Source organism: Schistocerca nitens, chromosome 4 (genome assembly GCF_023898315.1).
Source record: "Schistocerca nitens isolate TAMUIC-IGC-003100 chromosome 4, iqSchNite1.1, whole genome shotgun sequence".
NCBI classification, from domain to species: domain Eukaryota; kingdom Metazoa; phylum Arthropoda; class Insecta; order Orthoptera; family Acrididae; genus Schistocerca; species Schistocerca nitens.
In genome coordinates, this window is record NC_064617.1 from 743,362,216 (window position 1) to 743,387,208 (window position 24,993).

The 24,993-nt window shown below is 42.1% G+C and overlaps 1 protein-coding gene and 2 non-coding genes across 3 annotated transcripts in view; 1 reads left to right on the forward strand and 2 right to left on the reverse strand.

Moving 5' to 3' along the window:
- The window catches only part of LOC126252988 (ATP-dependent translocase ABCB1-like), a 75,793-nt gene extending 56,483 nt beyond the window's left edge, over window positions 1-19,310 (reverse strand). Inside the window, exons 1-6 of the mRNA XM_049954015.1 lie at window positions 19,188-19,310; window positions 18,753-18,819; window positions 14,788-15,192; window positions 7,824-7,924; window positions 4,059-4,355; window positions 649-841 (exon numbers count right to left, since the gene is read on the reverse strand). Coding sequence (XP_049809972.1) covers window positions 649-841; window positions 4,059-4,355; window positions 7,824-7,924; window positions 14,788-15,192; window positions 18,753-18,819; window positions 19,188-19,285 — 1,161 coding nt within the window. The 5' untranslated portion in view covers window positions 19,286-19,310. The remainder of the gene's footprint in view (window positions 1-648; window positions 842-4,058; window positions 4,356-7,823; window positions 7,925-14,787; window positions 15,193-18,752; window positions 18,820-19,187) is intronic.
- On the reverse strand, window positions 9,600-9,674 carry Trnai-uau (transfer RNA isoleucine (anticodon UAU)). The gene has a single exon. It is a non-coding gene; the product is annotated as a tRNA-Ile (tRNA).
- On the forward strand, window positions 13,350-13,424 carry Trnai-uau (transfer RNA isoleucine (anticodon UAU)). The gene has a single exon. It is a non-coding gene; the product is annotated as a tRNA-Ile (tRNA).
- Window positions 19,311-24,993: the final 5,683 nt, after the last annotated feature.

Below are 24,993 nucleotides of genomic sequence, written 5' to 3' on the forward strand. Positions count from 1 at the left end.
ATATTTTCCATTTCGTGTGTAAGTAGTTTTATGCTTGGTTCCTCTAATTTTGAGCACTTAGTGACAACGTACATGTTTCTGTAAACTTTCAGTCTTTATGTTTTTGTGAACATTTCTCTTTACCCATCTCAATTTCTATTTACATTTTTCTCATCTTATTTTTATCCTGTATTTTACATATTTAATATTTTTACTTGAACTGCGATCATTCTCTCAATTTATATACGGTTTGCACACGTAATTAATGTTATAATATACACTGTTTTCTGTAGTTTTATTATTTTAGAAGTACTAAAGATCGTGTAGATACTACTGTTATGTGAACGTAGGCTATAGGTACAATAAGCAATACGTAATTAAAATATCTGCACAGCCACTCACAGTGTAAGTTAATATCTCTTAATAGCTTATCATCATATGTATATACGTGGCATGTTGACTAATGTGCATATAATTACCTTAAAACGATTGATTATTCTCCCAGTATGAAAATACCTTTACTACGGTTTATGTTCAGATGTCCATCAACATTACTAGAAAACGATATATATTGAAATTAAATCTTCTCTTACTGTCCTGATGCAGAGAAAAAATATAGCTAAGGATAATGAGATAAGATTTTTGTAGTCGTTCAGTCGAATAACTTACCGTGATCATGGTGGCAGCGTCGTACACCTTATCGTCTGTTTTGTACATGTCTTCTATTATTAACCCCACACCGTACCAGAAGGCGAGTGCGTAGCTGGCATAGATGACAAACCACAAGATACCGAATCCAAGCCCATTCAGCAAATTCCTTCTGACGTTGAGCTTTTTAGCGGACAAAAGATTTTTCTCATATCTGCAGAGAGAATTAAAACAAGGTTTAGATATGATGTGAAGCCTACTCTTCTTTGTTATTAGCGGTCAGATGAATGTTTAAAATACGCAGATGAAGCACCGGTCATTATCCTGTAAAGAAACATGACACTGGAGAAACTACAGCGGCCCAGTTGGGAAAGTGTGGTAGGGAATTAGACCTTACTGTTTCTTAATTGTCGAACCATGCTACCGTGCTGCATGAAACCCGAGCAGACTGGTGTTTTGGATGTTGAAACAAGACAGAGATGTACGTTTAATTTAATTTTAGTAAAGTGCAGTGAAGGTACTTAACGTTATAGTGCTAATGCCAATTATAAAATAACCTGAAACATTAAACTTAAGATAATCTGTGAAGATAGTCTTCTCTGGAGTGGAAAGAGTTTCTTAAGACTTCAACTCCACTACAGTATCCATGTGACATTCAGTGTGCTCTGGCAGGTTGTTGAATACATATGCAATCACGTAACCATCTCCATCCAGTATTTGTGTTCGTGAAGGTTGTTTTCGTTTCCAGTGCTATATACACTCTTTTCACTATTTTTGAAAAAAAAATGAACTATTAGTAATGAGGAAGATGGTTAATTAATATAAATATTTTAAGCAGTTACTTTTTTGGAAAGGAATTTCTAGAATCGACACCGAATATAACCGTTAAAACACGCTTCCATTTTCTAAAAGCACTGTAAGCTGAGTTTCCTTCATATATTATCCCATAACAAGTTAATATTCGACAATATGTAAAAGAAACAAATTTCTTCATTTTTAAATCGTCTGTAGAGCAATAAAGCGTTCTATAAACAAAGCTCGCCTTAAGTGCTTAATAATTCAAGGCAGTTTGTTTACCAGTTAAGGTTATAATATTCAGTACTTCGTGCTTCTCTCTGTTATCTTCTGTTTCGGTGCCGCTATGTTCACCGCGTGAACGTGTAGATGATTTAGAACCACTTATTAATTTTACGTAAGACCAAAACCTCTTACGGTTTTTACTCAGATCGGTTAACAAAATGCCTCTCTCATTGCTCTCCTTACGCTTTCGCTTGTCAGCCAGGTTTTGACTTCTCTTGAATCTGTGACGATGCTCTCTTTGATTACGTAGAAGTTTTCTAACACGGCTATTAAATGGAGATGGTTGTTTTTTCATACCTTAAGACATTGCTCGGAACATTTTTGTTTGAGGCTTACTGAACGATACTTTTCAATTTTTTTCATATGTGCTACACGTCGTAGTCCTCAGCACTGAATATTCGATGCTGACTGCACAGGTGCTCTTAAATTCGTATCCTGTCACTCTCGTTAAGCAATAATATTTTCGGTATTTTAAACATAGCTGCGGTACAGCAACGGTTCCACGTCAAAAGATTAAAAAACAGCCGACCAGTTGCAAAGGATAAAGTAATCTTTACCTAGGTTTCAATAGATATAAATCTATCTTCTTCAGAAGACGGCAATATTACAGTAACATGGAGTGAAGTATCCTAGTCATTTTTGCAAACATTTACATAACTCAGTTGATCCAAATAAAACATAGCCCTGAGAACAGGGTTTGTCAGACATATAGAAATTAAGAACATTTTCCTACCTTTCTCAACATTGGTTGCAAAACTTGTAGTCATAGTATGTATCACAGCCTCATTATCATTCATACCTTCCTTTACGTCAACTGACTCTGTAAGCTCTGATCTGTTTGTTGTTAGGAGGTCGAAGATATTACCTTCACGAATTGTAATTATCCGCTCGAAGTAACTTTCGGACAAGCCACCCAGAATAATGCCGCACGAACCCCTGTCTCTGGCACCAGTTTTGATGGCATGATTCTCCGCGTCAACTTGCCAAGTTGAAGCCACCCCCTATTACAAAGGCAAAGTAAGGCAAATTAGTAAGGATTTTCTGAAGAGAGCCTGAGAGGCAACACTTGAGGAATCAGGATGTCCGTGACGTACTGTTGTGCCGTTGGAGGTCCGACAGTCACTACCGACCTTAACATACCTGGTGGTTCCCCACATCTTGACGCCAGGGGTAATACCGCTGTGCCGGCGTCATGTTCGCTGATCACTGTTATCCAGGTTAGAGCCGCACCGTGATTCATCACTGAATGCAATGCGACGCCATTCATCAGCTGCCTATCCTTCGCCGTGACTTCGCCACTCCAGACGCTACCTTTGCAGTGTTAATGGCAGCCTACTCGTGGGACGGTAATTCCCTAGCTCGGCTGCTCCTAGTCTCTAATAGTGCGAGATGACACAGAACGTTGCAAATAGTCCATTAGTTGTTCTCGGGTGGCAGACGCAGGGATGCCATGGTTACGACGAGCTTGGTACATAATGAGAGCCTCTCGTATGGTGGCCAGAAGTAGTCAACCGGAACCTTGACAACGATTGTGCCTGTCAACACTTTCCCAAGCAATCTAAAATCGGGCCGTTGTTACATCTGGACGCTCCAAAAATCTGGACATTTCACGATTTGACCAGGCGGCCAAATTGAGATCCACAATGAGGCCTCTTTCGAAGTGTCAACAACCGGTATAGCTGCCTCACACGAAGTATGCGGCATCCTTTATACTGATCATTCCACGAACAACACAGGTCCACTCTGATGACCGTTGTACCAGTCACAGAGAATTGTGAACGCTGATCACTTAGACACGCGCCAACGCTGTGTACATCTACGAAGTTACATTGAGATTCGACAATGATTTTTGAGGGTTCCTCCCTTTTTTTTTTTTTTTTTTAAGGAAGCGTAACCAGTCATGCATGTTCGACTTTCGGACGAGGTCTCCGCAAGAAGACCGTAGCAGTATAGATACCATAGTTGCTAATTCCTACCAGCAACCAACGCCAACAACATGACGATGACTAGCAGTAGCTTCTAAGAAATACTGTCGGGTTTACTCGAAGTGATCCAGTGGCAGACCCGAAAGCCATATGTGGAACGGGTCAGACGGCAAAGCCTAAAGAATCATAAAGAGCTGTATGTAACTCCGCTCCGCACACTTTGAAATTATAACAGTCGTATCAGTAGACTCCGTAGAGCCGTTCACCAGCTGGTCCATTGTGAAACATTGAGGAGTTGTTACTGAACGAAAAAACACATCCGGAGATATATCAACAACAACTGAAAGAAAAAACTTCCAGTTACATGACTCTAAGCAAAGTTTCATTAGGTACTAATTAATGGATTATTGCTGAAGAGGAACCTACCTTTCCACTTCCTTCTCACGGCCTCCAAAGGCAATGACGGTCCTTACGGAGCTAAGCACCTCTTCCGCAATAGCTCCAGCCTGTGCGTACTTGGACATTTCTTTCTTGGCGATGCGCGATGTTGCGAAACCGACGATGCCAATGGCGATGACGCTGACAGGTAGGGAGATCAGGCAGATAAGCGCGAGTTCCCAGCCGCGGTAGAGGACCAGGCCCACACTGCCCACAAAGGTTACCACCATCTGGACGAACATGGGCACCTTCTCCCCAACGCCGTCCTCCAGCTTCGTCATATCCCTGTCACACATCAAGTAGTTCATTACATTTTATTTTTGAAATTTCTTAATGATTCTTTTGTAGTTTTATCCATTGTCATTATGTACACTATCTGACCAAAAGTATCCGGACGGCCTTAAGCTGAACTGACCACAAGATGTCGCCCGAGGCTGAGCCACCAGTGGAAAAGGTGCAGAGAGTATTTTGTTGGTAGTAGGAGAAGCAGCAGAATAGGTGGGTCAGGAGCACCCAGTGACTTCGAACGTGGACCAATCGTTGCACATCACCTCAGTAACAAATCCACCAGGGACATTTCAACTATTTTAAAGGTGCACGAAGCAGCATCCGTGAGGCAATGGTTTGTGGCCAATAACATTCTTGAAATGGACTGGCCAAACCAGGGACCCAACCTGAATTCTCTGCCTCGTGATGACTGGGTGTTGTGTGATGTCCTTAGGTCAGTTAGGTTTAAGTAGTTCTAAGTTCTAGGGGACTGATGACCATAGATGTTAAGTCCCATAGTGCTCAGAGCCATTTGAACCATTTGAACCCAACCTGAACCTACTGGTGCACTTTGGGGATGAGTTGGAACGTCGACTCCGCTGCAGACTCAAGCGTCCTACATCACTGCGTTCTCTAGCTTCGGTTCTTGAGGAAGAATGAGCTACCATTCCTCCAGAGACACCTGGTACAAAGTGTTCCCAGCAGACTTCATCTTGGTCTACAACGCGTTGTTGTAAGCGTCTCTATGGCAACGCCTTTTCAAAGCTCTATAGGCGGCTTTTGTTTCTACACACTACAGCCGATTACCCTTCGCTATTTAAAGCTGTCAAGATCGCTGCCAGGTGTCAGGGATTTCCTTAAGTTGATTCGACTGTAAGAGTGTTTTAGTAGTAAGCAATAAGTGTGTTAAAACTTCATGCATGACACGACATTTTTTCGAGCACATCGGTGATTATGACGTCATATCTCCGCAACTATGAGTCGTACAATGATCTATTTGCGTAGGTACATTCAGCGAAATATCTGGATACTGTCAGTGAAATGTGTTGTCAGTGACTGTAGTATTAAAAAGTAATAAATTAAAACTTCATGCAAGAGGTGGCATTTTGTTACGCTTCTCAGTATTTGAAGCCATATCTATTGGAGTATGTGTCGTACAGCGATATATTTTTGTTTCTACATTCAGCGGAATATGTAGATACTGTCTGCAAAATGGGTAGCGAATAGATTTAGTAGCTAAGAAATGATACATTTCGGCGTCATGCACAATGTGGCAGTTTTTCACGCCATCTCAGAGTTTATGTCGTCGTATGTCCTGAACTATGAATGTCTCCATGATATACTAATATTGTCGGTGGGACCAGTGTACTAGAATAGAGCAGTTCGTAGGCTTCACTGTGTGCACATGGTATGGCAGGCAGTAATACCTTCCGTATACAGTGCGTTAAACACCCCACTGGTACACTTGCGTCATTTGAAAAGAAGAATGATCACTAATCGTCGAACCACACTACTCGCCTCCAGTCAGCTGGTGTTCAATTAATGTGTAGCTTTATATGCTGCTGTCAGCAGTAGTCTTCGGCGAAGTGGCCTTCTCCCGAAATGTTCACTCTATGTGGTTCTGTTCGCAAAGTACGTTCGGAAACAGGCAGAAAATGTACTGCATTCGTTGGCGGCAGAATTCCTGTCACATTTGAAACCATGTTCTTTGAGAAGGTCTGGCGCTCGCTTCTAGTTCATATCGGTTAGGACCATTTTACTATAATAGCTCTTACGCCATGCTACGTGGCTGCGAGATATACACCATTCCTTGAAGACACGTTGGACAGTCCTCGTCGATGCGCCAACAAAACCTCAGGTTCATTCACTGTGTGGGCATGGGCACTACCAAACATGATAGCTTCTTTCTGCCATCCTGTCACGTCTCCACAACGACCCACATTACGCGCTAATTTTAATCAACCGACTAGCACGTACACCCGACTCAACTGCCAAGACTTACCAGTTGTACAACACTACAGCGCGCTACAGCGAACTGCCTGCTCTTTTAAGGGAATGAAATATATTTTTTCTGCAAGTTTTTATCTTATCATTTTAATAGTGATTGTGAAAAAACATAAGGATATTTAAATGGCAGACAATACAATGCATCTCAAGATTACAGCTAACTATCAAAACCTTTCAAGTTAGTTTATCTTGTGTAAAAAGAAAATTAAAGTATGCATACCTCATAAAATATGTTTGTTTGTATATTTGTAATGGCAGACAAGACAATGCATCTCAAGATTACAAAATGATTCAAATGGCTCTAGACACTACGGGACTTAATATCTCAGGTCATCAGTCCCCTAGACTTACAGCTACTTAAACCTAACTAACCTAAGGACATCACACACATCCATGCCCGAAGCAGGATTCGAACCTACGACGGTCGCAGCGGTGCGGTTCCGGACTGAAGCGCCTAGAACCGCTCGGTCACAGCAGCCGGCTCAAGGTTACAGCTAATTACGAAAACCTTTCTGGTTAGCGTATCTTGTGTGAAAAGTAAATTGAAGTATGCATACTTACTATAGAAATCGATGAATGTATATTTGTTTGTGTGTTTCATATCTCCTCTTAAACTAACAGACTGATATCAACCAAACTTGGTACACACATCGATTACTGTCAGGGAACAGTCGCTGTGGGATTTCACGTCATAAAACGAGAGGCGTGAAAAACTGCTCCATCATGCCTGACGTTTAAATTTATTACTTCTGTTTTGCTAACTCTATTCGCAATAAATTCGCAGACAGTTTGAGACAGACACATGTCAATCGATTTGGCATTATCATTTCAGATATGTTCAATAATTTTCTATAAGTGAACTACTATCTGCGGTGGTATGTGATTGTTGTAGCATTGAGCATTTTAGTAGCTGTTGTATTATGCTTTCTCGAGCTGATTTCGTAACCTGCGGATTCTACAGTAAATAGAACTGCTCAGTGGAATGAACAGGGAACTTAACAAATAATCTGTGTTACAAATAAAAGAGAGCAATACAAAGATGAGCAGTAATGTCGACGAGCAGTAGAAAGATCATTACATGTTACACAATCAAACAAAATGAAAAATAGAAACAGCAAAATAAGGCAAAGTAAGTGAAAGAAGTCGACTGCAGAAAGAAGTGACACGATTAAACAAAATAATGTAAGCATGAGAGTCGTCAGAAGGCGATTGTTACTGGTGAATACAGCTTTCTTCCATAGAAAAGGTTTACTGCCTGCAGTTCATTAGCTTCACATATGCTTTTCGAGAGTCTCATGCTAGATTACCACAACTACTTTTTCTCCTGAACGACAATCCTTTCTGTATTAAATTCTTCGCAGATAAAGATTATGAGACAGTTTCCTCCAAAAGCCTGCTGGACTTTATGGCGCAAGTGGAAGGGCAAAATTTGGCACGCACAGTGAACGGTGGGAGGCAAGTTATTTCTCCAGTACTTACTCCGACATGCGGCTAGCGAACTCCCCAGACTGGTGCACGTCGTACCACCCGATGTCCTGGCGTAGCGCCGAGAGCAGGTAGAGGTTTCGGATCCGGTGAATCTGCAAACGGCAACACGAGATCATGACATATCGCCAGGTGCGGCGTACAAGTATTCTAGAAACATCGTTGCTCTCACTACTCATTTTTGTTATAAACGCTAACAAAATGAACGTAGGAATACTTTAATTATAATAATATAAATAAAATACAAATAAAATATCTTTCCTGTTCAACACTAGCTTTTTATTCTCGTAAAGTAATGAGTGCTGTCGACAGGGGAACACAAATTGATTCCATGTTTCTAGTTCTTTAAAAACAGATACAAACGTTCTCGGACGCAAAAACATTTATTTTGATGGTAACCGGTTTCGGTCAGTTTTTGACCATCCTCAGACCCTCATGACGCGATGATAGTCGGTGGCGGTGAATGGAGCGGATGATGTAATTCCCACGAATGTCAACTTATCACTGCAGTGAGCAGTTGAAGTTCGTGGCGTTACAACACCCGCTCCATTCACCACCACCGACTCCCACCGTAGTATGAGGGTCTGAGGATGGTCGAAAACTTACCGAAACCGTTTACCAGCTACTCACGACGAGAAATGCTATCAAAAATTAGCTAGAAACATGGTAATTTTCTGCAGGGCTGCATCAGCGCATCAGGGATTCCATGCGACGGAGGGTGGATGCATGTATCCTCACTGACGGAGGACATTTTGAACATTTCCTGTAACAAAGTGTTTGAAGTCACGCTGGTACGTTCTGTTGCTGTGTGTTTCCATTCCGTGATTAATGTGATTTGAAGAGAAGTAATAAAATGAGCTCTAACATGGAAAGTAAGCGTTTCCGGACACATGTCCACATAAGATATTTTCTTTCTTTGTGTGTGAGGAATGTTTATATATATATATATATATATATATATATATATATATATATATATATATATATCAAGAAATGATGTTATGTGGACATGTGTCCGGAAACGCTTAATTTCCATGTTAGAGCTCATTTTAGTTTCGTCGTCCACCTACGCTCAATGGAGCACGTTATCATGATTTCATACGGGATACTCTACCTGTGCTGCTAGCACATGTGCCTTTAGAAGTACGACACAACATGTGGTTCATGCACGATGGAGCTCGTGCGTATTTCAGTCGAAGTGTTCGTACGCTTCTCAACAACAGATTCGGTGACCGATGGATTGGTAGAGGCGTACCAATTCCATGGCCTCCACGCTCTCCTGACCTCAGCCCTCTTGGCTTTCATTTATGGTGGAATTTGATAGCTCTTGTCCACACAACCCCGGTACCATAGTGAGACTCTCATTCCCAACTTAATGTCCACACACTACATTCGTAGTGCCCCAGCCCACTACACTCATTACTCGCTGCAGACAATCTTACCGAGTCCCATAAGCGTTCGGGCAATGCGTGAGCATCCGCACAGAAGAAGAAGTTTGGCCGTGGATAATCTGACTTGTTGGTGAATGACGCATGTCTGGAAATCAGCATTTGGCTTCTGGTGGACATGTTTTCTTCCTGGTGTGCGCGGAAATTCTCTGACAGTCCTCTCTATAGCTGTCTGTTTAGGTTGTCGTGTCCCTGCCCGTGCGGCTGGTCCCGGCGGTACGAATAGCCTTCTTCCTACCCTGATTAAAGATAATTAAATCAATACCTTAAGCTGTCCGCAGGCGTTGATATACATACATCAACGGGGACAGTTGAAAATGTGTGCCCCGACCGGGACTCGAACCCGGGATCTCCTGCTTATATGGCAGACGCTCTATCCATCTGAGCCACTGAGGGCACACCTTTTTCAGATTCATCATTATCAACCGGGATGATGGCGTGGCTTATGTTGCTTTCGGAAATGGGGTAGTAGTGCTGCGGAATCGGTCGTCAAATAAACAACTTGGCACGTGTTGTGGTAAGATGTGTGATTCCTATGTTCTTATTTTCATTTCCGCAGTCTCAAAGGGAGTGATAATGATGTCGTCATTATGCGCCGTTTGCCTTCTTATCTTATCCATCGAATGCTTCAGAAGCGTAACCACGCACTCATTGGTCGTAATAACGGTTAAAGAGATAACTTCATAATCATTCTTCCGATTTCAACATTAACGCTAATTTTTATTCCCAGTTGGCATGATGGATGTAGCTGAACCGTAATTGATCTGAGTCCATTATGATCTTTTTAATACAGCGTAGAGCATAGCTTAATAATGCTCTGTAGGTTGTAATCGATACACCAATCTGACTGCATATTAGTACAGTTTTACTGCTTTCCGCTTTCTCATAGGTAAGCGCGTCATCAGAAGTCAGGCCGCACCTTTTTGTAACACCCTGTATATTGAATTCAATAATTTTTTAAATCTCATTTAAAATGGATCTTCTTTATCGGTAATGTAGAAATTTTTCACCATCCGGCGGACGGCTTGCTCATTAAAATTGTCTGAAATGGCCTTCCTAGAGCTTCTGGGCCTTTCCTCATTAGGCGTTGAAAATGTCGAGGATTCATCTACCTGGTCTCTTTGAAAATGTCGAGGATTCAGCTACCTGGGCTCTTCACAGATCTCCTGATCGCTGAACGGAGGTAAATTATACACAATTTGCTTCTTCCATTCTGTTCAACGTGGATTTCAGTTTGAATGGAGCGTCATCAGAAGAATGTCTGATATGAAATTAATGCAGGATGCTGTGTCAGTGTATGGTGTGAACAATAACGGTGCATCTGTATTCTGGTTCCAAATGTTCAAACAGTATGAACGTTAATTTGAGGTATCTATAAGAGAATATTGGAAGTCGGAAGCCTAGAAAATTGTGGAGATACGCAGGAAGACCTGCACAGGACGATGCCTTGTGAAGATATTGGAAGCCTTCTGTTAATATAATACGATGTGCCACAAGTAACGGGAAGATGCGTTATTTTTTGATTGCCGAAAATTCACTATAGACAGTCCTGCCTGTTAAACGTGTGGAAGTATGCATATTGAGAAATATAAAGAGAAACGACCACACAAACTAATCTTGTAAAGGCCGATGACAGAATGAGATTCTCAGGAAGTGTAGTGCACCCTTAACGCAAGCAGCTTACAAAAGCATCGTTCGACCGGTACGTGAGTACCACTCCTCAGTCTACGACTGATAAAGGATATAGAGAAGATCGAAAGAGGAAGAGCTTAATACATCGTCACGTATTCGTTAAGCAAGTGCGAAACAGCTAGGGAGAAGGTATACAATTGCGCGCAGACAAACCGAGATTCAGGTTTTGCCATGGTTTCCCTAAATCGCTCTAGGAAAATGCAAGGATGGTTTCTTTGAAAAGGCACGGTCGATTTCCTTCCCTTATCCGAGCTTGTGCTTCGTCCCTGATGACTTCGTTGTCGACGGGAAGTTGAACTCTGATCTTCCTCCATTGTTTTCTCAGTTCACGACGTGATTTGCTGTTAAAATTTCGAGAGCGTACATTTGCAGAAGAGTCAAACACATATTGCTTACTCTCACATATGTCATGTGAACAGAGACTCTTTAGTAGCGTTTGCCCCATCGTGCACGGTCCCCTGTTTTCATGATTTGGCAGATTTGTTTTGTTATTTAACTTTGTGGCCGAATGTCCCTGCAGTTGCTACAGTCGTAAATTAACCTAAGGAAAGGCAGTCGAATGCACCAGGTGTTTACGAATACTGTTAACTTCGTTCTGTGTATTATCATAATTTAACTGTTTGTGTGTCTTATTGGTGGAGGTTGGAGACCAGATCCATAATTTGTATAAACGAAATTGGAAAATCGCTAAAAAGTCAGGTTGAGTCGTATAACAGATCAAAAGTCATTTAATCCGGCGTGCGCATCCGATTCGGATCTTGCTATCTCCCTGTCTTACTAGTTAGCACACTGAGAGTTAAGCTAAACGAGCAGGTCGTTCCGTTAAAATACTGGAAGGGTAACCTTAGAAAGATTTGAGCTCCTACGGAGATATGCGAGCAATCGTTGTTCCGAAGCACGCATTGACTTTAGAAAGCAGGCTACACACGTCATCCCACGCAAAGACCATTGCGCAGCAAGAGTGGCGCATTGTCATAAGAGAGTACGTGTTCTGAGTTTCTTGCAGACAGAGTTCTGCTGCGGTACGGACAACGGATGGGTCACAGTGTGCGATTAAAATGGCGCGGCAACTGGAAACGTCCACAAAAGTTGAAGTACGCGGGACAGTACTGTTCTTGTGGGTAAACCATCTAAATTCCGCACAGACTCACTGGGAAATTCTGGTGGTATGTGGAGCAAATGCAATATCGACTACAGCCTTAGTGAAATGGCGACAGTTTAACCAAGACGGCATAAACGATAGTGATGCTGATCGGAAAGTCCAAATTTTGCACCATGTGATTTCCATCTTTTCGACAGGCTAAAAGAACATCTGAGGAAAAAGATATTTTCCAACGTTCACACAGCGGTTCTGGAATGGCACAATGTCCAAGGAGCAGATTCCTGTCATTGAGAAATCCAACGATTAGTAGGCTGTTGACAAAAGCTTGGTCACTGCGTTGAGAAATAGTGTCATGTATCTGTGTCACTTTGAAGTGTAGTGTGGCATTCAATAAAAGTTTATTAAAACTAAACTAAACTCCGTCCGGACAGGCTATGAAGGCCCAACAGTACTGACCGGCAGCCATGTCATCCTCAGCCTAGAGGGGTCACTGGATGCGGATATGGAGGGTCATGTGGTCAGCACACCGCTCCGCCGACCGTATGTCAGTTTACGAGACCAGAGCCGCTACTTCTCAATCAAGTAGCTCCTCAGTTTGCCTCACAAGGGCTGAGTGCACCCAGTTTGATAACAGCGCTAGGCAGACTGGATGGTCGCCCATCCAAGTGCTAGCCCAGCCCGACAGCGCTTAACTTTGCTGATCCGACAGGAACCGGTGTTACCACTGCAGCAAGGCCGTTGGCAAAAGTTTATTAGGTTGCCAAAATAATGTGCACCTTGATGAACAAAATTCTTCTGGGGGTTGTCCGGCGTCACTGTAGAAATTGTTTTACTGGAGGAACGGTGGCCGCATTTATTGCAATACGTCATATTTCTGGAAGACGATCGGCCCTTGAATTTAGAACGCTAGTCGTGACGAAAGGGAAAGGGTAGGAAGAATATGTGGAGATGGTTTCTGCTCTTTCGGACAAGAAGAGGGTCAATGGCCGGTTAGCCTTAACTATATATGGAGATGGTATCTGTTCTTTCGGACATGTCCGGAAGAGCAAATACCATCTCCATATATTGTTAAGGCTAACCGGCCATTGACCTTCTTCTTCAGTGCGGATGCTCACTCATTGCCCGAACTCTTACGGGACTCGGTAAGATTGTCTGCAGCGAGTAATGAGTGTGGTAGGCAGGGGCACCACGAATGTAGTGTGTCGACATTAAGTTGGGAATGTGAGTCTCACGGGGAGCGTGCAAGGGACAAATCCCTGCAGTTGCACTATCCTCTGTGCCCTCAGTGGCTCAGATGGATAGAGCGTCTGCCATATAAGCAGGAGATCCCGGGTTCGAGTCCCGGTCGGGGCACACATTTTCAACTGTCCCCGTTGATGTATGTATATCAACGCCTGCGGACAGCTTAAGGTATTGATTTAATTATCTTTAATCAGGGTAGGAAGAAGGCTATTCGTGGAAAATCTGACTTGTTGGTGATTTACGCATGTCTGGAAATCAGCGTTTGGCTTCTGGTGGACATGTTTTCTTCCTGGTGTGCGCGGAAATTCTCTGACAGTCCTCTCTATAGCTGTCTGTTTAGGTTGTTGTGTTCCTGCCCGTGTGGCTGGTCCCGGCGGAGGTTCAAGTCCTCCCTCGAGCATAGGTGTGCGTGTTTGTCCTTAGGATAATTTAGGCTAAGTAGTGTGTAAGCTTAGGGACTGATGACCTCAGCAGTTAAGTCCCATAAGACTTCACACAGATTTGAACATTTTTTGTCCCTGCCCCGTGAGGTTTCCGTCCCGCAATCTCTCGCGGCCCCTCGGACAGGGATAGCCGGCAGCCAGTACGCCGGAAGTTTGTAGCTGTCTTCTCTGTTGATGTTGTGAGGTTGCTTAACGATTTCATTCACCTCTCCTATGTTTCGTTGGCGCTTCCACGGTTCCTTTGCCAGTAGACGCCCTTCCTAAACAGTATAGGCTGTCCACAGTCACGGTGTTGTTCAGCTGTCGCCGATTTATTGTGCTGTCCTAGTCGCACGTGCCAGGCGTGTGCTGAATGGCCTCCCTGACTAGCCTATGTCGGCAGCTCTCCACTCGTACTCCTGTAGTATTAAGATCGTTCACTGCATTCTTGGTGGAACCTGTCACGTCGTGGATCTTGACTTCCGTGCACACCAGGAAGCAAACATGCCCACCACAAGCCAAACGCTGATTTTCAGACATGTGTCAATCATCGACAAGCCAGATAATCACCGAATAACCTTCTTCCTTAGGTCCCTCTCTCTTCATGACTAGCGTCCTTATATTCTAGGGTGAATAAAGATATAGAAATATGACGTACTGACACAGACAGTTTGCAATTAATAGAGGCGTCTTTCCTCCGGTGCACCCACCCTGAGGAAGGCCGTGGTAATACGGTGAAAACGTCCGTTTTGTAGTGTATATATTTTAAATTATTCTATCTTTTATGCTATGACGTGATGGAACATGCAGAATAATTTCATTCGTTTTGACACCGTCCGCGGAAGTCTAAGTAGTTATGTCAGTGCGTAAATTGCTATTTAAATTTACCTTATACCATTCGCAACATAAGCAGGAAAGGTGGAAGTGACAGTAGCGCAGAAAGCAAAGTCCACCACTCAGAGCAAATATGCTCAAGGGGAATAGATGTAAACCCGCATGTACCGTCTAGATGTAGATGTAGATGCAGATTCGAGGAAAACAATCAAACTAACCTGTGTGTAAGCGATGTAGTTGAAGCAAGCGACAGCGACGTAGGTGCAGAAGAGTGTGGCTGCGCCGATGATGCTGTTGTTGACGGCGAAGGTGTGTACTCCGTCGAGGAAGCGTTGGGTGAGTTCCGCGTAGGAGAAGTTGCCGCTGGTGGTGGTGTTCTCCTCGGAGTACATGACACGCAGTACGGCGTCCGTCAGCGTCTCTCCCGGCACCCGGCGGTTGCCGGCCATGAAGGCTGTGGCCGCCGACACGATGGCTGGACCCAGCTCCGACCCGAAATCCACCATGATGCCGGTCAGGTCGCCGAAGAAGAGCACGTTCAGCGGCTGGCACACGCCGCTGCCCACGGCTCCCACCAGCCCCACAAACATCAGCAGCTTCTCCCACACAGTCGAGAACCGGTACTGTGGAAAGACACCGTGTGCAGCGCCAACAGCTTCCATTTAAACGCTGACAGTAATCCACTGTCATGCAGGGTGAGCCCGAACTACGTTGACAAAATTTCAGAGGCTGCTCAGGGATATTTCCTCAGTACTATGGCATAAGGGATGGGTGGTGTTACTCCAGTCACAGGCGTCACCAGCGTGGAATTAGTGAGTGGGTGGCGGAGGGGGGGGGGGGGGCGAGAGCGACACACACACACACAATAGATGAGTTACAGGTCACAAAAGGGGGTGTAACGGGAGATCCACTTGAAAAAATTAAGACCTAAAATCACTTTCTGCAGCATTCTGAAAGCCTCAGTCCATACATTTCAACTGGTACTTAACACTTCTGAAGCGTGCCTATTTGAGCCTGGATTAAAACGTATTTTGCTATTACTGAGTATAAAAAAGTTATGTAAATTAAAATTTAAATTTACCGGCGGTGTGTGTATGATTATTACGTATTAACTCCCAAACAACCGTAGAGATTATTTCATATAGAATACTTTTCCAAAGTAAATTCTGCTTAATATTTATTGTAAATGTAAATAAATAGCCTATTACATACACGATTTAATTCAGTTTATTTTTCAAACATAAGAAATAACATTTAAAAACGCGAAGAACTATGAAAACTAGGAATAAAAATGCAAGAGTTGAATTGTCATAAACGATAATTAAATGCATTGTAAAGAGCATAAGGTAAAATAATCTTACAAAATTCTTCGTATAGTAATATAAATACATTTCTTCTGTTGTCAAAATTGTAATATACTCTGTAAAAAATATTTACTTATAATAATTCTTTGGCCTTTTTTACAAAATTAGAGTATTAATCAATTGCCCTGAACTCTCTTCAAGGCAAGTCGTCTCGGCGCATGCTCTGAATGTAACTTTATTATTTACTAACACCGGACAGTGCGTAATTGTCGCATAGTGTTGGATTGTTTGCTGTCTGTCTTCTGACCAACCCTCCTACAGAATTAGAGCAAAGCCAAGCAGGTTCACGCTAATCTCTCCTGCTCCTTTATCACTCATAGTCTCATAGTCGTACCAACACAGCTCATTAAAACTTGTAATATTGTCTTTTTAGTGAATAATATAAGCGGATTTGATTTACTGGCATGTTAGTAAATCCTGTAAATCATTAAAACCTTTTAACGAGTGTAATTAGTTAAGCTTGGGTATATTCGTTTTAAGGTGCCATTTTTTGTCAACTAAGACTCAAAAAATTGAATATTTTCGAAAAATAATGGGGTGACATGCCACCATCTCTACCCCTACACTCTTCGGCAATGACATCCAAGATCTCAGTCACCTTTGTTTCTCCAGAAATATGTGTATTTTACTAAAAACAAGAAACGTTTGTTTCTCTAGGGACTTTTGTTCAAAACTATCTAAACCGGCAATGCTTCGCAATTGCTGAATGTGTATGGGAACTGGATATACATCCTTTAGCTGGGGTATTCCATGGAATTGTTTCACAACGTAATTTTCGGCTCCTCGTTACGATTCGCCCACTTTGAAGCCATGGAACTCGAAATTATAATAAATCATACACAACATGAACGGAAAAGACTTCTTTGATTTTCATTTTTGATTTTTAATTGTTTTTCATTCATTTAAAAAAATTTGTATGCAATAAAATTAAAAAACTTCAAAATATACAACAGTTTTCGTTTTCTAGTTGCTGTGTGGTAAGACTATCCACTGGTTTTCTGAACTGTCAGTTTATGAAAGGGGACTTAACAGCTGACCATGATAAAAACACTCTCATCGTAAATCGATAACATCTGGACGCACAGCCTGCAGCATTCTTTACTGTTACTGCAAACGAATCGGCCCAGACGATAGTTTTTATGAGGCACTAGCAGCTGTGTCGAGAGAGATGTGTCTGATACCTGTGGCGTATGCTATGAACAACGATTCGCTTTGTCCGGATCCTCGGGTAATGTGACATTATGCATGCACGTACAAGACAGGTTGCCCACGTTCTGGTAAGCAAACCACCAGTTTCCGAGCCAAAAAGACAGGACTCGGTGAGTCCCTTGTTTATCCGCTTTATCGGGAGCTGTACTAGGGTCAGTGTGCTATAGTCAGTTATTAGGAGTAGCGGTCTCTCGCTTCACATATTTTATGCTTCCTGTCTGTATTCTGACATGGTTCTGGGGATGGGATTAGGTGTGACTGTGTGATGCACATCTGGACTATTACATACAAGCCTCACGTGGGTAAGTTTAAATGTATTTGTATGTATGTCATTATCGACTATCAGACACAATGTACCTCTCCCACGCACTGTACTGTTGCTTGCGGTTTACATATAAATGTAGATCTCGTCAGACCCTGATTTCGAAACAGGCTATGTACTTCTTGGCCGGAACTTGTAATGTTCAATGTTCTTAAGAAATAAAAAATACCTGTACATTCAGTGTGCCACTCTGAGTCAGATGGACGGCTATAATCTTCGTGTCCCTTCCCTCAGGCCATCCTCTCTGATTTTGAGCTTCACTGTTCCCTATATGTTGCACATATTGTTTGTAGCACCACGTTTGTAGCATTTCTGAACGTACCAGTGACGTGGTGGACGTGTGAACAGTAAAGAAGAGCACTTCTCAGTTACGATCGCTTTCTTTTCCGTCACGCAGAGTGAGCTCGCAGCTGCAGAACATTCGTTACAAACTAGACAACCTCCCTCTCATGCGAAGAGAAAAGTACGTCACCCATTGTAATAAAATGGAACACCTGTAGCCGTCCTTTCCATGTTATTTATTATATAGCTAATAGTTTCGGTGATTTAATACACCATCTTCAATCCTTAACCGACGGTGAGGAGGTGAACTCCTATGGTATACATGACATCTGTGAACTGGTTTCCGTAGACTATTATAACAACAATGTGGTGTCTGCTATCATCAACTACTAACTTATAGGACAAACATTCAAAACAGAACGTCGTGAGAGAGCGAAACGAGAACGACTAGTAGCTCAGATAAGAAGAGAAAAGAAAATTTTAAAATCTAGTGCTACAGAGTAATGCTGAAGATTAGATTGGTTGATCATGTAACTAATGAGAACGTTCTGAATCGAACTGGGGAGGAAAGAAATTTGTGGCGCAACTTACGAAAAGAAGGGATCATTTGAGACTTAAAGGAATTGTTGACACTGGAGGGAAGCGTGAGGGGTAAAAATTTTAGAAGAAAACCGGGCTTGAACACAGTAAGCAGATTAAAAGGGACTCACGTTGAGGCAGTTGTGCAGAGATGAAGAGGCTTTCACAGGATAATCTAGCACGGAGAGCTGTATCAACCCAGTCTTCCGACTGAGTGTCACAACTTATCTTTCACAGATTCATTAAAAATATAAAAAAAAAGGCGCTGGAAGCTTTGAGACAGGAACAGTTAGCAAAACATTAACAAAAACATATAAACAATGAAAAACTCATTTTAAGAGAAATTTGTTTTCAACTTCTGTCATTCTTGTTACAGAACCCGACACTAATTCTACTGGAGTAAATAATTTACATATCGTTTGCTTACCAGCTTAATGAAGGACACACTAGGGATTTCTTCTGTTTTTTCTGACTTTTCAGGTTCTGTGAATTCCCTAGAACAGTAAATATTAATTAGGACATAGTTTCGTCCTATAAGAACTTGCATTACTTTTATGTAAGCTACAAACTATAAAACATATAGTCGTAGTGACTCAGCAGAGATCTATGACAGCTAAAATAGAACATCAACGTGAAGTAGGAGCAAGAGATGTAATTAAATGTAGAAATTACAAGGATTATGGTTCAAGTTGCAATAAAGATTATTACGACACACTAGAAAAAATTGCATTTTGAAAGCCAAAGATAAATTTTAAAACACTTGCTACAAACAGATATTACGACCGAGCGAAGACAAGAATGAAGGTTGATCAAATTCTCTATAACGTTTAAGACAGTACTTAGACATAAAAAAAATACTTACACATCAAGTGCCCCAGTCTTGTTGCCTTCTTCGTCCAGACTCTTAACCCTCACCACTTTTATTGGCTCCGGATCACTTTCCTCCTTCTTGACCTTCATTCTTGTTCAGAGTGTATAAATCTGAAAACAAACCATCCACCGAACTTGAGCAATTACAGTTTTATTACGTTTGCCGTATAACCTGTTTCAATTCTCATACAGTTATTTGATTTAAATTATGAGATACGTACAACTGCAGTTACCGTGTCTTATTGTTTAAGAAGTTTTGTAGAAAACAGTTCAGTAACGTATCATTCTTGTATATTTTACATGCTCTAAAAATAGCATTCCCTTTTATTTGCTTTCGAACTAAACTTTTCCTGTTTTCCATGATTCAATGTGCTCTTTCCAAAAAGTGCCCGAAACGCACAATGTCAGAAACACCTTCTCCACTTGTGATTATTTCATAACAAGGGACTTTTACCTTTTAAGAAATGTATCATCGCCTGCGTCAAAATCCCTCGCATCGGTCATCTTGAGTAATCTTGATTCGAAGTCCGGGGAAGTCATGTAATTTTTCTCCTTCTGTGTCTGTATTTCGAAAGCGAGGTGCGTACGATCACACTTCCAATTACTTCTCGTCGATATAGCCATTTTTGTTTACCAGTAGATCAAATTCTATAGCAAGTACCCTATTTCTTAGGTGCAATGCTTCTCTTTGCCACAGTTTACTTAAGGGTTAAGCAGTATGTGAATTCTCTCATTGTTGTCTGTTCCTATTGCACGTGTATTATTTTTCTGAAAATATTGTACATTGTTATAATATATGATTATAAGAGATTATACGTTATATATAAATCAGCACCTGGCTTGCCTTTTATTCACAGCGCATTGGTACAAAGTTTTAAGAAATCTCGACCTTTAGGAGATCCGTTTCCATTGACAAGAGCTTCCGCTCAGAAAACGCTCAGAATGGAAACAGCGAGGAAGGTGGTGATCTATGCACGGATAGCTCCGTTGGGAAGTGGTGAAAATACTTTGTCATCTAGTAATGTGTAATCACTCATCCTTTCGGAATGGAAACGGCATCTGTATTTACACGTTCAAACTATATCGCTAAAGTAGTCCTTCAGGGCGTTCAGAATGAGCTCGATATTTGTTGTTAATTATTATTTCTTACACGATATTCTTGACTTGCCTATGTTCTCTATATAGATCAATGGAATATATTTGCTGTGATGTCCATTACCTTCTGTGTCGCGAGAAGCTGTATGACCAGTACGGAATTTAGCCAACGATTTAGGGGCCTCTGCCTCGACAATAAAAATCTCTTTAATACCTTGCCTGATATTTTTCATTTTCACTCGTTGAATGCATTGCTTTGTTTCTCCTTGAAAGAACATACATTGTTCCGATTTCGAGTGTCGGTCCGGCACACGGTTTCGATCTGCCAGAATGTTTCATATCAACGGACGCTCCGCTGCAGAGTGAGAAATTCATTCTGGATTTGTTTACGGTTTGTATAATACAACTTTTTCCTATTTTTCGTCTCAACTGAATATCAACAAAATCTTCAAACCCAACTTCCGTCATATCCAGTATCCGGCATGAAATGAAATACGAGACTTTAATATAATCTCATTTTTATCAGCCATGATTGATAAACACTTTTCTTGTCTTGGTAATAAGAAATCAAAGAAATGAATTTGACGGTCTCGCACTAACACCTAGTAATCAACTCACATTTAAAAGGAAAAATAAATGTAATTCTTGCTTCTTTTTCTAATTGTAAGGATTTTCCGTCCTGTTTGCGCGCGTTGACTTATGCAGTATCTATCGGGTAATTGCAAAAGAAAGCTAACCAATACAGCAAGAGTTCAATACAAGAATGAGACAGGCAACTTTCTTTTGAGTTAAATTTGTCTTTCGCATGCTGCAAAATACATCCCTTCCTATCTGCAACTGCGTTGCCGACCTAACTTCTCATAGTGACATTTATATGACAGGTCCGATGAATGGTGGTAGTATCGACAAGTCTCAGCGATCAAGAATAACTGATGTAAGGTACACATCATTCGAGTAAACAAAGCTGACACTCGACGCTCTGGCCCATGAGAGCGACCGTAAATGGCAAATGCCTGTACGGTCGCTCCCATCAGCCACCGCACCGAGTGTCAACGTTGTTTAGGCGGTTTTTACGTGTTCATCTATTTGCATATTGTCGTAACAAAAGTGATAATTTCGGTTGTGTTTTCGTAAGAATGAATAATAAATGTAGAACACTGACTGTTCATCATCCCTGGTTATTCTGCGATATCAGGTGAATCTCATAACGAAACAAAACTCATAGTTCTAAATTTCACATTATTCTGGTCCTTTTCAGGTAGCTCTCGCCAGTAATACGAGTATTAACATTCAACTTAATTACTACATGTTTCAGTGATCTAGAATGCCAGGTAATCACTCATACAAATGCAGGAAAGCTACGTAACTGAAGCGGCATTTTGATTCTACATTAAGCTTTAATTTCGTTTAGTGCTTTTATTATGATTAATGTAACGTGTCAGATTTCATGTTTATGGTTTCCATACGATCAAGCACTATGGCACCAGAGCTCTAATCAACAGCTTACTTAGCTTAAATAACCTTCTATTTACAGGCACTTCATATGTACAACGCTGTATAGTGAAAATTATTTTTTACCCTCTTCATTCGTGCCACTGAAGCAATATTTTATTTCAGTTGCAGAAACAATTTTTTTTGGGTCATCAATCTTCGGACTGGTTTGATGAGGCCCTCCCGGAATTCCTCTCCTGTACTGAACTCGTCATGTCGGAGTAGCACTTGCAACCTACACCCTCAATTATTTGCAGTACTTCATATTTACAATATTTTGTATGACCAGAATTTTTTACATATTATGTCCACCTCTGTGACATCATTATATGTTTGACCACAATTGCCACGTAGCTTACGATCTAATGCACTGGAAATACAACCATTTGATCGTGATGGTGCTGAGCCTGGTAGGTAGCTCTTGGGAAAATAATTTTTGCAATAGATAAAGCCATGACATTTGTATTGCGTTTTAGCCTCATTTTACACCATAGTCCAATGGAACTACGAATAAAATAAATTTTACTGCTGTATGTTATTCAGTTATTTTCTTTATTTATATAAACATTACTGTCGTTGTTAATGTCGTAAATGCAGCTAAAATTTTTGGTATTACCAAATGCAAAATATTTTAATAGCCGTTATTGTGAGTGAAATAACGCCACGGTTGCTTCGAGTCAACCGACTGAAATCTAAATCAAATCCCAAACAGTTTTAGTTGTAAACAATTCACTCAACTTTAATTTGGTGGTTCAGAGCACTAAGAAGTAGGAATGAAGGTGCACAACATAATTGTATCTTACCGGGTACCGCTAGCAGACTCTAAACTCAAACTCCTTGCTTGTCAAATGACAACTGCAGTGTGTTTTCACGCTCATTCCTATAAGAGCAGTGAAAGTGACGTAATACGAAGATGAACCAGCAACTCCCGCCCCTTTAGTCATATCTGACAAGTTATCAGAACGGATAAACCATTTAAGTCGTCATGTGACGTTCCTCCCACGTTGCACCGGACGGATTTATCATTGTGTGACGGGTTATCACCTGTTATCACAGCTGATACGAATTGTCACGTGAAGGTAGTTCTTGGGGCCAAAGTCAAAAGCTTTATGGGGTACAGTTTTAATGGTTTAGCCTGTCACTCTTCACCATACCTCAGGGTGTTAAAAGTCTCACTGCCCAAAGGGACAGATAGTGCGACGGAACGCCGGCCGGAGTGGCCGAGCGGTTCTAGGCGCTACAGTACGGAACCGCGTGACCGCTGCGGTCGCAGGTTCGAATCCTGCCTCGGGCATGGTTATGTGTGATGTCCTTAGGTTAGTTAGGTTTCAGTAGTTCTACGTTCTAGGGGACTCATGACCTCAGAAGTTAAGTCCCATAGTGCTCAGAGCCATTTGAACCATTTTTTTGCGACGGAACCCACAACAACGACACCCAGGTGTCGGAAACGCATACTGATTGAGCACTAAGAACCCATAAGCACTTCCATGGTGGAAAAAGATAAACAAAAAGTACAATCCTCAGACATCGTTACATCAAGTTGACTTGAGGTGTTTTGTGACACGCTGGCGTGTATTGAGCCAATAAGCAACATATAGCCCTGAAGTATCTGCTTGACGATCGCACTGCATAAAATGGAACGCTGCACATGGTAGGAACTGCGAGACATGCACTTTCTTTACGGTGCAGCTGAGCTAAAGGCAATGCAGAACCCCGTACCCTCTTTTCTACTCGTAATTATAGTGTTCTCTTATTTCCTTTTACTATGGGTATCTGGTTGCGCCTGTTAAACAGATGACCCTGTAGGAACTTGTCTGTCTGTCGAAACATACACTGACATGACCAAAGTCATGGGAGAGAGACATGCACATATACAGATGGGGCTAGTATCGCGTACACGAGGTGCAGAAGACCACTGCGTTGGCGGAGATGTTATTTGTACTCAGATGATTCATCTCAAAAGTCTTCCGACGTAATTAGGGCCGCACTACAGAAATTAACAGGCTTTGAACGCGGAATGGTAATTGGGGCCTGACCAGGGGATATTCCATTTCGGAAATCGTTAGAGAATTCAATATTCCGAGAGCCACAGTGTCAAGAGTGTGTCGAGAATACCAAATTCCAGGCACTTCCCCTCGCCACGGACAACGCAGCGGCCGACGGTCTTCATTTAACGACCGAGAGCAGCGGCGTCTGCGTTGAGTTGTCAGTGCTAACAGACAAGCAACAATACGTGAAATAACCGCAGTGTACGACGAACGTATCCGTGCTGCGAAATTTGGCATTAATGGGCTATGGCAGTAGACGACCGACGCGAGTGCCTTTGCTAATAGCACGACATCGCCTGCAGCGCATGTCCTGGACTCGTGATCATATCGGTTGGACCCCAGACGATTGGAGAAAGGTGTCCTGGTTGGACTTTCCCGACTTCAGTTGGTAAGAGGCGATGGTTTGGTACGAGTGTGGCGCAGACCCTGCGTAATCATAGACCCAAGTTGTCAGCAAGGCACTCTGAATGCTGGTGGTGGCTTCATTATGATGTGGGCTGAGTTTACATGGAATGGACTGGGTCCTCTGGTCCAACTGTACCGATCCTTGATTGGCAATGGTTATATTCGGCTACTTTGAGATCATTTACGTTCATGGATTTCATGTTCCCAAACAACAATGTCACCTGACCACAACTGTTCGTGACTGATTTGAAAAACATCCTGGACAATGATTTGGCCCGCAGTGAGTCCCATTGACTCATTTATGGGACATAAACGTGAGATCATTTCGTGCGCAAAATCCTGCACCGGCAACATTTTCGCAATTATGGACAGCTATAGAGGCAACTTAGCTCGGTATTACTGCAGGGTACTTCCAACGACTTGTTGAGTCCATGCTACGTCGGGCTGGAGCACTACGCCGGGCAAAGGGAGGTCCGAGGCGATATTAAGAGGTATCCCATGACTTTTGCCACATCAGTGTACGACTCCCTACCAAAACAGCAACATTAACACTTTGACCACTACTTTAGAGTAATCTGAACTTTCTTACTAATGTTAACCGTAGTTTTACTTGTCTGAATATTTCTTAGGCTACCGTGCTTCGCCCGAAGCGTTTAGTGGTCAACTAGCGGTTCCTGTATCCAGTAACAAAGTATACACTTCAATGTTACCTGTAAATATCGTTCTGATACGACAATTAATTTTTTGCACTAAAGCACA